We start from the raw sequence: 17,627 nt of genomic DNA, 5'->3' as shown, positions 1-17,627 counted from the left end.
AGAGTGTGCTTGGATAAGGCCATAGTTTCCTGAACTGTTTGCAAAACATTTTTTTTTTTAAATCACTGTTCATCTGTACATGTGATAATAAAGAACCATTCAACCACTGGATGGATGTGGTCCGTTATTTTGCTATGTAACTCATTTATTTTAGGGATAGAGCATGGATACAAGCCCTTCGGCCCATCGAGTCGACAAGCGATCATCTGTTCACACTAGTTCTATCCTACACACTAGGAACAGGTTAGTGGCCAATTAACCTACAAACTCGTACCACTTTGGGATGTGGGAGAACATTGGAGCACCCGGAGAAAAACGACGTGATCACGGGGAGATCGTGCAAACTCCGTACAGACAGCACCCGAGGTCAGGATCAAACCCAGGTCTCTGGCGCTGTAAGGCAGCAGCTCTACCACCATGCCGCCCACTAACACACCAACATTCAAAGAACTCTAACACTCAAGAGAAAACAATCCAAGTTTGTCCAAACTCCCCTGATAACTAATACCCTCATAAATCATAAAGAATAGTAGAATAAGGTAATTCTGCCAATCAAGTCTACTCCGTCATTCAATCATGGTTGATCCATCTAACTGCCTTCTCCCCATAACCTCTGATAGCCTCTCTGAAGCCTCCATATCCATCCTGTAATGGGGGAACTGCTAAGATTTCTATGGGGCAAACAATTGCCACATGCATCTCTGTCATGTGAGAATGGGGGATAGACACTAAATGCTGGAGTAACTCAGCGGGACAGATAGCATCTCTGGAGAGAAGGAATGGGTGACATTTCAGGTCGAGACCCTTCTTCTGTCTGAAGATTCGAAACGTCACCCATTCTTTATCTCCAGAGATGCTGCCTGCCCCGCTGAGTTAAACCAGCATTTTGTGTCCACCTTTGATTTAAACCAGCATCTGCAGTTCTCTCCTACACATGTGAGAATGGGGTTTGTGGACTCAGTGAGAACTGTTCGGGTTATGAACAGTTCTCAGGAGCAGAAACCTGCCAGAACTGGGGAAGACCTGTAATTGTATCCGTTTTTCAATCCAATAGGCTGACAGCAAATATTAGAACATAGAACAGTACAGGCCTTGTGTAAGAAAGAACTGCAGATGCTAGTTTAAATCGAAGGTAGACACAAAATGCTAGAATAACTCAGCAGGTGAGGCAGCATCTCTGGAGAGAAGGAATGGGCAACATTTCGGGTCGAGACCCTTCTTCACACAATAACAGGCCATTCGGCCCACAGGGTCCGCACCGACAAAGCAACCACACAATACACTAGCACTATCCTACACACTAGGGACAATTTACAATCTTTACCGTAGCTAATTAACCTACAAACCTGCACGTCTTTGGAATGTCGGAGGAAACCGGATCACCCAGAGAAAACCCACGCAATAATGGGGAGAACGCAAAAACACCGTACAGACAGTACCCGTAGATCGAACACGGGTCTCTGGCACAGTAAGGCAGCATCTCTACAGCTGCGCCACTGTGCCGCCCATATCTACCTGCACATAATCCATATCCCTGTGTGTGTGTGGTGGTTAGTGTATAGAAACATAGAAAATAGGTGCAGGAGTAGGCCATTCGGCCATTCAATACGATCATGGCTGATCATCCAACTGAGTATCCTGTACCTGCCTTCTCTCCATACCCCCTGATCCTTTTAGCCACAAGGGCCACATCTAACTCCCTCTTAAATATAGTCAATGAACTGGCCTCAACTACCTTCTGTGGCAGAGAGTGCCAGAGATTCACCACTCTCTGTGTGAACATTTTGTTTCTCATCTCGGTCCTAAAGGATTTCCCTTCTATCCTTAAGAATTTGAATTAGAATTAGATTCCTTTATTGTCATTCAGACCTTTCGGTCTGAACGAAATTATGTTGCCTGCAGTCATACACAGAACCAATAAAAACAAAACATACAATAAACACAAATTAAACATCCACCACAGTGAGTTCACCAAGCACATCCTCACTGTGATGGAAGCAAAGTCTTAGTCTCCATCTCTTCCCTCCTTGTTCTCCCTCTGCGCTGAGGCGATTGATCCAGGCCGGAGATGCCGCTCTCCTGTCCAGCGGACCTCCATGGTGATGTCGCCGCCGCCGAAAGCCGGAACGCCGTCTCCGCTCCGAGACGGCCCGCCACATCATCAGCTCCGGGCCGCCGCCCCAGCTCCAGGCCACCGCCCCAGCTCCGGGTCCCGCAGTCTCCGCTCCGGGCCGCCGCCCGTTGTGACCCCTTGTCCTGGACTTCCCCAACATCGGGAACAATCTTCCTGCATCTAGCCTGTCCAACCCCTTAAGAATTTTGTAAGTTTCTATAAGATCCCCCCTCAATCTCCTAAATTCTAGCGAGTACAAGCCGAGTCTATCCAGTCTTTCCTCATATGAAAGTCCTGACATCCCAGGAATCAGTCTGGTGAACCTTCTCTGTACTCCCTCTATGGCAATAATGTCCTTCCTCAGATTTGGAGACCAAAACTGTACGCAATACTCCAGGTGTGGTCTCACCAAGACCCTGTACAACTGCAGTAGAACCTCCCTGCTCCTATACTCAAATCCTTTTGCTATGAATGCTAACATACCATTCGCTTTCTTCACTGCCTGCTGCACCTGCATGCCTACTTTCAATGACTGGTGTACCATGACACCCAGGTCTTGTTGCATCTCCCCTTTTCCTAATCGGCCACCATTTAGATAATAGTCTACTTTCCTGTTTTTGCCACCAAAGTGGATAACCTCACATTTATCCACATTATACTGCATCTGCCATGCATTAGCCCACTCACCCAGCCTATCCAAGTCACCTTGCAGCCTCCTAGCATCCTCCTCACAGCTAACACTGCCCCCCAGCTTAGTGTCATCCGCAAACTTGGAGATGTTGCATTCAATTCCCTTGTCCAAATCATTAATATATATTGTAAATAGCTGGGGTCCCAGCACTGAGCCTTGCGGTACCCCACTAGTCACTGCCTGCCATTCTGAAAAGGACCTGTTTACTCCTACTCTTTGCTTCCCGTTTGCCAGCCAGTTCTCTATCCACATCAATACTGAACCCCCAATACCGTGTGCTTTAAGTTTGTATACTAATCTCTTATGTGGGAACTTGTCGAAAGCCTTCTGAAAGTCCAGATATAACATATCCCCTGGTTCTCCCTTATCCACTCTACTAGTTACATCCTCGAAAAATTCTATAAGATTCGTCAGACATGATTTACCTTTCGTAAATCCATGCTGACTTTGTCCAATGATTTCACCACTTTCCAAATGTGCTGCTATCCCATCTTTAATAACTGACTCTAGCAGTTTCCCCACTACCGATGTTAGACTGTAATTGGTCTGTAATTCCCCGTTTTCTCTCTCCCTCCCTTTTTAAAAAGTGAGGTTACATTAGCTACCCTCCAATCCTCAGGAACTACTCCAGAATCTAAAGAGTTTTGAAAAATTATCACTAATGCATCCACTATTTCTGGAGCTACTTCCTTAAGTACTCTGGGATGCAGCCTATCTGGCCCTGGGGATTTATCGGCCTTTAATCCATTCAATTTACCTAACCACTTCCCGGCTAACCTGGATTTCACTCAATTCCTCCATCTCATTTGACCCACGGTCCCCTGCTATTTCCGGCAGATTATTTATGTCTTCCTTAGTGAAGATGGAACCAAAGTAGTTATTCAATTGGTCCGCCATGTCCTTGTTCCCCATGATCAATTCACCTGTTTCTGACTGCAAGGGACCTACATTTGTGTTAACTAATCTCTTTCTCTTCACATATCTATAAAAACTAATGTGAGGGGGCGGAGGGGTGGTTAGTGTGTGACGCCGCAGCCGCATACAGGGTCCCCCTTGGTCTAGTCACCTTTAAATGTTGCCCTTCTCACCTTAAAGTTATGCCTTCTAATATTTGAATACTTCCACTCTCTGGAAGGATGCCTCATAATTTTATACTCTTCTATCAGGGCTCCCCACAACCTCCAGCATTCCGGAGAAAACAATCTAAATCTGTCCAACCTCTCCCTGTAGCTAATACTCCCTAATCCTGGCATAATTCTGGTAATAATGTTAAGAATTTTCAAAGCATAATAAATCCTTTGACTACTTAAAATGTTGCATGGTGCATTCTGGTTTGCTTACAAACAAAAATAAATAATGTGTAATTAAGTAATTACCTTCACCACAAGTACAACAGCAGTTCGAAAAGATGACCCATATTTCTCAAGGGCAACTGGAGATCAACAATAATTATTGGTCTTGCAAGAAATCTCAATTTCTGAAATAAGGTCTTTCCCATTGCTCACAATTAATCTAAAATATTTACCGCAGTCAACTTGTTAACCAAGTTCAGAATGGAATGTAAAAATATTCAACCCATGGAACAGGAATGCTGAAACTTTTGATCAAATGAAGTGATTGAAACACACAGCATGGAAACAGGCCCTTTGGATCAAGCCAACCTTCAATCACCTGTAAACGTCTATAAACTGTAAACTGTCCCCTTCTAAGTCCTATACACTTGGGCCAATTTACAGCGGGACAATTAACCTACAAACTGCATGTCTTCTGGATGCGGGAGGAAACTTAGAATAACAGAACAGGATAACAGAAACTTAGAAAAACTTAGAAATTTAGTATCTTAGAATAAAGGGGAGGTCATTTAAGACTGAGGTGAGAAAAAACTTTTTCATCCAGAGAATTGTGAATTTATGGAATTCCCTGCCACAGAGGGCAGTGGAGGCCTAGTCACTGGATGGATTTAAGAGAGAGTTAGATAGAGCTCTAGGGGCTAGTGGAGTCAAGGGATATGGGGAGAAGGCAGGCACGGGTTATTGATAGGGGACGATCAGCCATGATCACAATGAATGGCGGTGCTGGCTCGAAGGACCAAATGGCCCCCTCCTGCACCTATTTTCTATGTTTCTATGTTTCTATGAAACTGGAGCACCCGGAGAAAACCCACATAGGGCACAGAGAAAACTGCAAACTCCATGCAGACAGCACCAGAGGTCAGGTTCACACTAGTTCAATATTATCCTATTTTCTCATCCACTCCCTATACACTAGGGGAAATTTACAGAGGATAATTAACCCATAAACCCACACGTCTTTGGGATATGGGAGAAACCAGAGCACCCAGAGGAAACCCACAAGGTCACAGGGAGAATGTGAAAACTCCTCATCTCTTTTCCAAAGGTACGTCCTTTTATTCTGCGGCTATGGCCTCTGGTCCTTGGCACTCCCACTAATGGAAACATCCTTTCCACATCCACTCAATCCAGGCCTTTCACTAATCACGTTGAACGACCAACGTCAACAAATATTACAAATATTATTTTGTGGAAAGAGAGTCTTACGATGCAGCCTTCTGTAGCTTCTCCCAGGAGACCACCAAATGTAATGACCGGTGACATACACGCACAGTACAGGAACAGGAACGAGGCCACACACTGCAGGTTGAAGGCATCTCGAATGTCACTCCAGAAAAATGGGATTTTCCTTTTAATGTCTTCATATAATCCACCAAAGAGCCTGGTTGTAGAGATATCAAAAGACGTTTTTCATTAAATAGCATATAGATTAAAAAACATCATCTTCACTCAACTACCTCCTCATTCCATATACCCAGCACCCTCTAGTTTGCCCCTCAGGTTCCTATTATATCTTTCCGCTCTCACCTGCAACCTATGCCCTCTGCTTCTTGATTCCTGTATCTTGGGGGGAGGGGAGCGGGATAGACTCACACTGTCAATTTCCCTCAAGATTTTATCCACCTCTCTAAGATCATCGCTCAGCCACCTGCGCTCCAAGTAATTAAGTCCGAGCTAGCCCCAACCTCTCCCTAAAACTCAGACCCTCGAGTCCTGGCAGCATCCCCATAAATCTTCTCAGCTATCTTTCCAGCTTTAATTATATCTGTTGAACAGGAAATACAAGATGGGTTTAAAATCAAGAATTGGGACATGCAGAAAAGATTCAGGAGTGATATCTCTAATCCTGAATGTCCTGACTCTAATATTTTGGTTCCACGGTATGAATAGATCCTCAGGTCAATGTGTATCCCAGAACAACTAAAGCATCCAGACCAAGAAAATACTAAGCTGTATCTCTAAACTAAAAATTTCAGGTGAGCAAAAAGGTTACGTTTAGCAACACCACTGTAGTATTCACTCAAACAGCATGGGATTGAAGGACGTAAAATACAATCATCTTAACATGACTGATGCTTTCACCAACCTCCCTGTTCTCTGTAACGCGGGTCCAGTAGGCTCATCGTGGAGCTCCGAGTCGCCGTGAGCTGTGGTTCCATTCGGTATTCCTGGAATCTTTCGTTTTTCCTGCCCAAGTTACGAAAGAAAAGAATAAAACACGTTGAGGTTCAGGATCCAAGAGTAACCAACATTTCAAAGCCACTTGGACAGGTATATGGATGGGGAAAGGCCAAACATGGGCAGGTACGCATACATAGCTTAGATGGGGCATCTTGCTCTTGGTCGGGAAAGTAAAGTCGAAGGTAAAGTAAAGGAACTTATTGGACTTAGAGTGCCACAAGAGATAGGACACTCAACACCCAGATAATTGAGGCAGGTACAATAACAATATTTTAAAACTTTTGGACAGGTACATGGATATGAAAGGTTTAGTGGGATATGAGCCAAATGCAGGCAGCTGGGACCGTCATAGATGGGGCATCTTGGATAGATTGGAAGAGTTGGGCTGAAGGGCTTTTTTTCGTGCTGTATCTCTAAACTAAACTTGGACAGGTACATTGGGTACCTGGGGTAGGTATTGGCCAAACACGAGTGAGCGTAGATGAGACATCTTGGTCGGCATGGACGAGTTGGGTGGAAGGGCCTGTTTCCATGCTGTGGGACTATGACTCTAGGACCTCATTGGCGCGTACACGTACCTGGGAAGGTACGCTCTTTGGTGGTTCTATGCGGATTGTGGGATCCCACTCTCCCGGTGGGAGTACAGTCACTTGGTCGAGAAACTCATCAACACCAGCCACCAGATCATTCCGGTCTTTTGCTTTGTAGGCAACGTCATGAAATACCTATATATACACACAGCAAATATGAACCAATTATACATGAAGTTCTTACACACCAATTAGCAGTAATTCCACCATTGCAATTTCAGTCTAACTTATTCTGAACAATAATTTTATGGTTTGCTAAGTTAAGAACAATAGAGCAACATGGTGGCGCTGTGGTAGATTTGCTGCCTTACAGCACCAGAGACCCGGGTTGAATTCTGACTACGGGTGCTGTCTGTACTGAGTTTGAATGTTCTTCCTGTGATCATGTGGGTTTTCTGCAGGTGCTCAGGTTCTCCCACACTCCAAAAACATACAGGTTTGTGGGTTAATTAGCTTTGGTAAAACTGTAAATTTCCCCTAGTGTGTAGGATAGTGCTAGTGTGCAGGATGGTGCTAGTGTGCAGGATGGTGCTAGTGTGCAGGATGGTGCTAGTGTGCAGGATGGTGCTAGTGTGCAGGATGGTGCTAGTGTGGAGGATGATCACCGATCGGTGCCTGTTTCCGTGCTGTGTCTCTAAAGTGAACTAATGTCTCAAGATCACATGGGAATTATTCTGAAACTGCAAACAAGATTACATTAGCATCTAATTCAAGTGCAAAGCGTGTGTTGAATGAATATTGCACTTTTGTGGAAATATGATGTATATTTGTTCATCATGAGTATCTAAAAGTATGTTCATAAGCCATAGGAGCAGAATTAGGCCATTCGGCCCATTATGTCTACCATTCAATCATGGCTGATCTATCTTTTCCTCTCAACCCCATTCTCCTGCCTTTTCCCCATAACCTTTGATAACCGTATTCTTCAAGTATCTGTCAATCTCTGCTTTAACAATACCCAATATATTTTAATTATTTTTATTACAATTTTTCTGCTATGTATTTTAACTTAAATGGAGAGACAGTTGAAGGCACGGAAAGACGGCACCTGGGAAAGGCTGGGTTAGCACCCAAGTCTGTGTCTTTCGTGAGAAAGACACCCAATAAGGCTACGGAAAGGCCTAATAAACCACCATGGCCTAAAAATCCATCAGGCGGGAATGAAATGCTCGGAGAAGGAGATGCAGTGCCTGGTGAGACGCAGGAGGAGCCCGGCCAGGACTCACCTCACAGAGCCCAGTCCCTCCACGGACTAGAATCTACCAACCCCTGCAGAGTGGTTATTAAGATGGCTGATCCGTGGGCGGTTGCTGCTGGGACGCAGGTCAGGGCCTGATCAACCCCGGCTGGGTCGCCTGGGCGAGGGTGTCTGATGTTGTGAGACCCAAAACACCCGATGACCCCAGGTCACATTACTGAGGATGAGTCCCAGCACATCTAGAAGATGTATATTTTTCACAGTGATTTCCCCAAATCTGATTTGACCGTCATAATAACTCTTGGCATTTGACATGAATTTTGATAAAAGTATCAGTAACTTCTTGCACAGAAAGTTGTGGAGGAATGGATAGGACACAGGGGGGCGGCCTTGCCTTGACACAGAGCTGCTTCCCCCCATGCCAGAGACCCAGGTTCGATCCTGACTACAGATGCTGTCTGCACGGAGTTTGCACATTCTCCCTGTATACACGTGAGTTTTCTCCATCTCTGGAGAACATGGATAGGTAACGTTTCTGGTCGGGACCCTTCTTGAGATGTATTATTGCTGGATTGGCTACAGCAAATCTAATGGCACCACATCCAACAAGATTGTTTGGTAAAGGGGCACAAAGTGCTGGAGTAACTCAGAGAGTCTGAAGTCTGACGAAGTGTCTCGACCCAAAACATTACCCATTCCTTCTATCTAGTGATGCTGCCTGTCCCGCTGAGTCACTCCAGAATTTTGTGTCTATCTTCTGTTTAAACTGGCATCTGCAGTTCCTTCCTACACATAAGCAGCTCTGGAGAATGTGGATAGGTGACATTCTGGGTCAAGACCAACATGGAGATACGTGGACTAGTTCAAACTGAAACAAAGCCACGTTAAACACATACCCATTTCTGGATGAACCAGGAACATGTGGCCCTTGCTACTTTCTTATTTATACAGGATTAAAAATGTGAAGTCAAAATGAAATTAAATTACCATCCCTCCATTCTTATATAATTTCTATTCTACCCTCCCATCTTCCAATGTTATTAAAATTATGCATTCTTAAAAATGTGACTACAATTACATTAGTTGACTATTAGCAAAACATTTGTCGGTGCCAGAAACGTGACGACTCTTTGTGTACTGCCTAGGTGAGGTCTGCTGTAATGCAAAGAAAAGCATTTCATTGTACCGAGGTGTACATGTGACAATAAATTATAATTTAATTTACAATTAATCAATGATCAAAGTGCACAACAGAAATGAGAAGAACACACACAATTGAATCATTTTGTATAACTTTAGAATCGAGCAAGTTCAAGTTCAAGTTCAAGTGAGTTTATTGTCATGTGTCCCTGTATAGGACAATGAAATTCTTGCTTTGCTTAAGCACACAGAAAATAGTAGGCATTTACTACAAAACAGATAAATGTGTCCATATACCATGATATAAATATATACACACATGAATAAATAAACTGGTAGTGCAAATAACAGAAAGTGGTTGCTAATAATCAGAGCCTCATCACTTGCCTCATCACTCATCAGTGTTGCGATGGACCTGCCAATTTCATGATACTGAGGACCCTTACCAAGGGGACCCAAGAGAATAAACAGAAATCTATGTTGAGGAAAGAAACAGGAATATAAGTACAGGCACTCCCCGACTGACGCGCGACAGGCAACTTACGTAAACTCACATTTACTTAAACAATTCTGTAATCAGCCCCTAGAGCAATCAAGGCAGTTTGTAATTTCCACAACACTGTCCCGCTGAGTCCATAAGTCTATAAGTTCATACATTTCAGGAGCAGAATTAGGCCATTCGGCTCATCAAGTCTACTCCGCCATTCAATCATGGCTGATCTATCTCTCCCTCTCAACCCCATTTTCCTGCCTTCTGACCATAACCCCTAACACCCTTATTAATCACGAACCTGTCAATCTCCACCTTAAAAATATCCATTGATTTGGCCTCCACAGCCCCCTGTGTCAATGAACTCCACAGATTCAACACCCTCGAACTAAAAATATTCTTCCTCTTCTCCTTTGCTAAGGAACATCCTTTCATTCTGATGTAATGGCCTCTGGTCCTAGACTCTCCCACGTGGAAACATTCTCTCCTATTCACACTATCCAATGCTTTCACTTGTTTACATCGGAAAACAGCTGGCAATGGCGACAGTGCTTACCCAGAAGGCCACGCGCCGCAGAAAGTGCCCAAGATGCAGTGGGTCACCGCTGAGATAGTATTTGGGGCTGGGGATGGTGATTCCGACGTAAGTAAAATCTGACTTACGTAAGGGTTCACAGAACAAACCATTATGTATGTCAGGGAATGCCTGTGTTAGGAATAAACGTTGTCCTACAAAAAATGTAGAACGTCAAACAGTACAACCCAGGAACAGGCCCTTTGGCCCACAATGTCTGTGCCCAACATGATGCCAAGACTATCTCATCTGCCTGAAAATAACCCATATCCCACCATTCCATGCATATCCATGTGCCTATCCAAAAGTCTTAAACACCACTGTTGCATTGGCCTCCACCACCACCTCAGGCAGCCTGTTACAAGACCCACCATCCTGTGTATGAAAAACTTGCCCCACACATATGCTTTAAACTTTGCCCATCTCACCTTAAAGATAAGCCCTCCATTATTTGATATTTCTATCCTGGGGAAAGGTTCAGATTGTCTACCCTATCTATGCCTCATAATTTTCCATTTCCCCCTAATCTTTGGTCGCCTTTTAAGATGTTGACCTCCTAAGTGTGAACTAATCACTCACATTTAATATAACGGCTACTTAGACACAAAGTGCTGGAGTAACTCAGCAGGTCAGGCAACATCTGTGGAGGTGGATACTTGATGTTTTGGGTCAGGACCCTTCTTCAAACATTGGATAGGTGACGGTTTGGGACGGGACCTGTCTGAAGAAGGGTCCCCACCTGATACTTCGATGCATATTCTCCAGAGATGCTCCCTAACCTGCCGAGTTACTCCAGCACTCTGTGTCCTTTTGTGTAAACCACCATATGCCGAGTGTGACTGAGGAGTGAATGAATAATGCGATGTAAAGCGCCTTGAGTATTAGAAAGGCGCTATATAAATCCCATCCATTATTATTATTATTATATGCAGTTCCTTGTTTCGACATTCTATTAATGATCCTGAACATGTCTTTTATTTTGTAAAAATATTAACCGAACACCTTTTTTGTGAGAGATATGTGCAAACAAAGCTGATTTATCAAACCAGTTCACAGTTTTACTTAATGAAGATATACTACTGTTCAGCTATTCATTAACTTAAAACCACAGGAGTTCATATCCAGATGGTTAATTCTATAATCCCTCGCTCCCAGTGAGACAGCAATAGAGGGGAAGTGGTCAGAGAGTGATTACAGCAGTATTGCATTTTCATTCTGCCGTTTGCTGCATATTCAGGCTGCCGAGCTCACACAAGTCACACAAATTACCCATTGAGGGAGTGATTGGAGTCACAAAGCACGGAAACAGGCCCTTTGGCTCAACTAGCCCATGTTGACTCAACTTGGCGACCTACACTAGTCCTACCTGCCCACATTTGGCCCATATCCTTCTAAACCATCCCAATCCATGCACCTGTCCATATGTCTTCAAAATATTGTTATAGTACCTGCCTCAACGACTTGCTGTAGCAACAATAGACATAAAGTGATGGAGTAACTCAGCGAGTCAGGCAGCAGCTCTGGAGAAAAAGGATGGGTGATGTTACGGGTCGGATGCCTTCTTCAAACTGTCTCATTCCATACACCCACCTCCCTCTGTGTAAAAACGTTGCCCCACAGGTTCCTATTAAATCTTTCTCCTCTCACCTTAAACATCATTCCAAACACCGTGTGAAGCAAAATGGGATAAACCCAATACCTTGATGCTCTTTGCAACGTACACAACTTTATTGTGTAGTAAGTTGCTTAGATTTTGGGGATACACTGTATAAAGGACTGTATAAAGATCCTTCAGTCTGAAGAAGGGTCCTGAACTGAAACGTCACCTATCCATGTCCTCCAGGGATGCTACCTAATCTGCTTAGTTGCTCCAGCACTTTGTGTCTTTATCGGTAAGCCAGCATCTGTAGTTACTTATGTCCACACAATTTGCTAGGATCTACTAGTGTTGACACCGGAGTAAATATTACATTTTCTCACGCTCAAGTTGACTTTACAAATAAGTAAATTCAATGCGCATTAGGAGCAGACTTGGTCATCGTGGATTTTTTGTTTGGTTGGCAACAAATGGGAACTTTGAACATTTCAGCTTTACAAGCTTCATAAATACCATTAACAATGCATAATAGTTCCAAAACTAATAGCGAGGGAATTTGAGGTGAATGTAGGATTAACATTTCTCCCCTGGATTAATTAAAAGCCTCTTGAAGAGTAAACCATTTGGACTGTTGCATAGGATCCTGACTACGAGTGCTGTCTGCATGGAGTTTGTACGTTCTCCTTGTGACCGTGTGGGTTTTCTCCAAGTGCTCCGGGTTTCCTCCCACACTCCAAAGACGTGCAGATTTGTAGGTTAATTGGCCACAGTAAAATTGTTAAATTGTCCCTAGTGTGTAGGATAGTGCTAGTGTATGGGGAACGCTGGTCGGCGCGAACTCAGTGGGCCGAAGGGCCTGTTTCCACACTATATCTCTAAAGTAAAGTCTGAGGTAAAGTAAAGGAACTTATTGGGCATAGAGTGCCACGAAAAACAGGACACTCAACACCCAGATAGTTAAGGTAGATGAAGCAGGTACAATAACAACATTTTTAAAACGCTTAGACAGGTATATGAATGGGAAAGGTTAGAGGAATATGGACTAAATGTGGGCAAAAGGGACCAGATTAGATGGGGCATCTTGGTCGGCGTGGACGAGTTGGGCTGAGGGACCTATTTCCAAGCTGTATGACTCTATGCCATTAACAAAAGTTTTTTTTACATGAAACATTAACTCTTTGTCTTTCCACGGGTATCTGCTAAGTGAATCCACCATTTTGTGGTTTAGTTTCAGTACAGTGTCGGCAAGACAAAGGAGATAGTGATCGACTTCTGGAAGCAAAGCAGTACACATATATTAATGGCGCCAAATTAAAGATGGTTGAAAGCTTCAAGTTCCTGGAAGTAAATATCACCAGCAACTTGTCTTAGACCAGCCACATTAAAGCAATGGCCAAGAAAGTACACTAATGCCTCTACATCCTTAGAAGACTTAGAAAGTTTGGCATGTCCCCAACAACCCTCACCAACTTCTACTGATGTGTCGTAGACAGCATTTTATGGGCAAACTAGGGAATGGTCCTGACCTCCCATCTACCTCATTGGAGACCCTCGGATTATCTTTAATCGGACTTCAATGGACTTTATCTTGCACTAAACATTATTCCCTGTATCCATACTGGGGAATAGCTTGATTGTAATCATGTATAGTTTTTTTTGCGGACTGGATAGCACGCTACACAAAAGCTTTTCACTGTACCTCGGTGACAATATTAAACTAAACTAAGCTACATGTGCCTCAAGTTCACAGCAGTGGTCTGGGACTTGTTCAGGGAGGCAGAGCAGCAGTGTATACTTGGCTGAGCTTTAAGTGACCAGCTAAGACTCATTGTGAATTAACACGATCTAGTTTCCCACAAGAACTCTCCACCTTTCTTACGCTAACAATGGCGCCATTACGTACGCTTCCAACACCGAAATGGACTAATTTAATCACAGTTCTTCTGCGCGTATCGAAGTTGATATCTATGGTCCAAAATGTTGGCTGAACCTCTTAAGATTTAAGTGTGAATGTACCTTTATCATAAAGTATCTTTGCTGTCCTTGTACCTCATTTCTAGGCAACAACCAATCTCCTCACGTATCAGATTGCATGCATCCATCATTCAAGCCCTTGTAACACAGAAGCAGTCTATCCATCGCTACCACATTAATAATTTCCAATCCCATCAATATTAATTATGCCAGAGATCCCTCACAAGCTCATCGCAAAACATCTGCCCTAACACACATCACGTTTCCCACCCCCATGTACTTTAAAGTTAGAGTCATAGTCATACAACGTGGAAGCAAGGCCCTTCGGCCCAACTCGTCCATGCCAACCAACATGCCCCTTCTACACTAGTCCCACCTGCCTGCATTTGGCCCATATCCCTCTAAACCTTTCCTTTCTAAGTACCTGTCCAAATGTCATTTGAATGAGAGCTCAAACAATCTATTCATAATTGGCGTTAAGAGGAAACGCAAACATTTCTTATTGATCTGGGAAATAAGCCTAATATTTTTCGCCTTGGCAATTAGTTCTTGATTGATCTAAAATATTTGAGTTTCCATGCTTAGAACTTAAAAGGGAGAACATGTTTTATATTTCCTTATCAGCTGAAATGCTTTTGTTTCTAATTTTTTTTTTCAGCGCATTCGCCATGAACAGGTGGTTACCACAGAGTCAAGAGCCACATGCATCCACAAGACTAACATTAAAGGGAGGTTAGTTTGCATGATGGTCTGGGCTACGACAACACTCTCTGCGATCCAAGACAGCAAAAAAATTCAGAGAGTTGTGGACACAGCCCAGACCATCACACAAACCAACCTCCTTTCCATTGACTCCATCTACACCATACTGACTCGGCAAAGCCACCAGCATAATTAAGGACCAGTCTCACCCTGGTCACCCTTCTCTTCTCCCCTCTCCCATCAGGCAAGAGGTATAGAAGTTTGAAAACGCACACCTCCAGATTCAGGGACAGTTTCTTCCCAGCTGTTGTCAGGCAACTGAACCATCCTACCAACAACTAGAGAGCTGTCCTGAGCTACTATTTACCTCATTGGAGACCCTTGGACTATCTTTAATTCAGCTTTACTGGACTTTATCTTGCACTATACACTAATCATGTTATTCCCTTTATTATGTATCTGAACACTGTGGATGGCTTAATTGTAATCAAGTATTATCTTGTTAGTATTGTCAAGTATTGACTGGTTAGCACGCCATATCCTGAATTCTGGATCCTGAATTTTCTGACGGAGCGACCGCAGGCAGTGAGACTGGGCCCGCACCTGTCCTCCACTATCACCCTGAGCACCGGCACACCACAGGGGTGTGTACTAAGCCCCATGCTCTACTCCTTCTTCACACACGACAGTGTTCCTGCATTCAACACCAACACCATCGTGAAGTTTGCAGACGACACAACAGTGATTGGGCTGATCACCAACGGTGATGAAACAAAATACAGGGCGGAGGTGCAGAACCTGGCGGACTGGTGCATACGTAACAACTTGTCACTAAACACCTCCAAGACCAAGGAGCTGATTATTGACTTCAGGAGGTCCCATAATGGAGAATATGCCCCAATCTCTATCTACGGGAACAGTGTGGAGAGAGTGTCCAGCTTTAAGTTTCTGGGCACTCACATTTCAGAGGACCTCACATGGTCCACCAACATCGCTGCGCTGGTCAAGAAGGCACAGCAATGATTGTTCTTCCTGAGGACATTAAAAAAGACTGGTCTGCCCCAACAGCTGCTGACAACATTCTACCGCTGCACCACAGAGAGCATATTAACGTATGGCATCTCTGTGTGGTATCTCAGCTGCACGGAGATGGAGAGGAGAGCTGTTCAGCGCGTTGTCCACAGAGCGCAGAAGATTATTGGGACACAGCTACCAGACTTGAAGGGCATCTGCCTCAGGAAGGCCGTCAGCATCCATAAAGACTCCTCACACCCTTGTAATGGACTGTTCGAACTACTTCCCTCCGGCAGACGTTACAAGGCCTTCTACGCCCGAACCTCCAGACTCAGGAATAGCTTCATTCCCAGAGCTATAGCGGCTCTGAACCGGCCCGGCTGAGTGCCCCCCATCCCCCTGGACTGGCTCCCTCGGATGGTCACGTCGCACAGACACATGTGCACTTTAGTCTGTTTGAACTGTTTTGACTATTTTACTGTTCTTTTTACAACCCATGTTCTCGGGGTATCTAAATCTAAATTTTATTAGTTATTTATGTTATGACATCGGATGGAAACTGCATACCAAATCTCGTTGCGCTTATGTGCAATGACAATAAAATATATTATTATTATTATTATTATTATTATAAAAGCTTATCACTGTACTTCGGTACATGTGATAATAAACTACACTCAACCAGTGAGAGAGCGATCCAAACCTCCCATCTGCCTCCTCGAAGACTCTCCGATTATCTTTAACCAGATTTTACTGAACTTTATCTTGCACTAAACATTACTCCCTTTATCCTGTATCTGTACACTGAGGACAGCTCGATTCTAATCATGTCTAGTCTGACCGGATAGCACACAACAAAAAGCTTTTCACCGTACCTCAGTACACGTGACAATAGACTAAACTAAACTGACCGTGTGGGGATGGGAACTTCAGCGACTCCCGATAAGACGACAGCTGGAGACAAACGGACAAATGCAACTATCGGTCGATCCAAAAATTCAAGTTCTCCAACGAGAATGTTGGAAGCCTCTGCTCCTGGAGGTATCTTCTTCATAAAGTGCATGTCCACCTAATAGAGAGAGCAACATTAAAAATATTGGTACCACAAAACAAGCAGCAATAAATCATACCTGAATAATTGATCATTTTGCCCATTGAAAGTCAACTTTAGGCAAACTATTAAATTACCAAGGTCGGCACAATGGCACAGCTGCTGCCTCACAGTGCCAGAGACCCGAATTCGATGCTGACCTCGGGTGCTGTCTGTGTGAAGTTTGCACGTTCTCCCTGTAACCGCATGGGTTTCCGAGGATGCTCCAGTTTCCCCCAACATCCCAAAGACATGCAGGTTTGTAGGCTATTTGGCTTTGGTAAAATTATAGATTGTTCCTATTGTGTAGGATAGTGCTAGTGTGCGGGATGATCGCTGGTCAGTGCGGACTCAGTGGGCCAAAGGGCCTGTTTCCGCACTGTATCTCTAAAGTCTAACATTTGTTGGTTAATTAGCTCTCTAAATTGCCACGAGGGTGTAGAGACTGGGTGTCAGGATGGACACAGTGGGCCGAAGGGCCTGTTTCCATGCTGTATATCTTAATCAATCCCACATCCACTACTCAGTGTTGCCATGAGCAAGATCATTAAATTATTTACATCAAATATTAAATCCACTTAATTAAAAGTTCCGAAGATAATGGATGGTTATATAGTTAGTTAGAACATAGAACAGTGCAGCACAAGAACAGGCCCTCAGCCCAAAATGTCTGTGCCGAACATATCTAAAATATATCCAAAAGAATCTTAAACGCCACTTTCATAATCTGCCACCACCACCACCCCTGGCAGTGCGTTCCAGGCACTCAGAACCCGCTGTTTAAAAAAAACTTGACCCGCACATCTCCTTTAAATTTTAGAGATACAATGTGGGAACAGGCGCTCTGGCTCAGTGAGTCCACATCAACCAGATATCATCCCATTCACTGGCACAAACTACACACTCAGGACAATTTACAGA

The 17,627-nt window shown here is 43.9% G+C and overlaps 1 protein-coding gene across 3 annotated transcripts in view; it reads right to left on the bottom strand.

The window, feature by feature from the left end:
• slc4a10 (solute carrier family 4 member 10) overlaps positions 1 to 17,627 on the bottom strand; it is a 136,168-nt gene that overhangs the window by 44,241 nt on the left and 74,300 nt on the right. For all 3 annotated transcript variants that reach the window (XM_033024154.1, XM_033024152.1, XM_033024153.1), the window contains 5 exons: positions 16,528 to 16,685; positions 9,653 to 9,740; positions 6,916 to 7,062; positions 6,243 to 6,343; positions 5,363 to 5,537 (listed from right to left, as the gene is read on the bottom strand). In XM_033024154.1, coding sequence (XP_032880045.1) covers positions 5,363 to 5,537; positions 6,243 to 6,343; positions 6,916 to 7,062; positions 9,653 to 9,740; positions 16,528 to 16,685 — 669 coding nt within the window. The remainder of the gene's footprint in view (positions 1 to 5,362; positions 5,538 to 6,242; positions 6,344 to 6,915; positions 7,063 to 9,652; positions 9,741 to 16,527; positions 16,686 to 17,627) is intronic.

The sequence above is a fragment of the Amblyraja radiata genome, chromosome 7, assembly GCF_010909765.2.
Source record: "Amblyraja radiata isolate CabotCenter1 chromosome 7, sAmbRad1.1.pri, whole genome shotgun sequence".
In the NCBI taxonomy this organism is placed as follows: domain Eukaryota; kingdom Metazoa; phylum Chordata; class Chondrichthyes; order Rajiformes; family Rajidae; genus Amblyraja; species Amblyraja radiata.
Note: the sequence above shows the minus strand (reverse complement) of the source record. Positions and strands in the feature narration are given on the sequence as shown.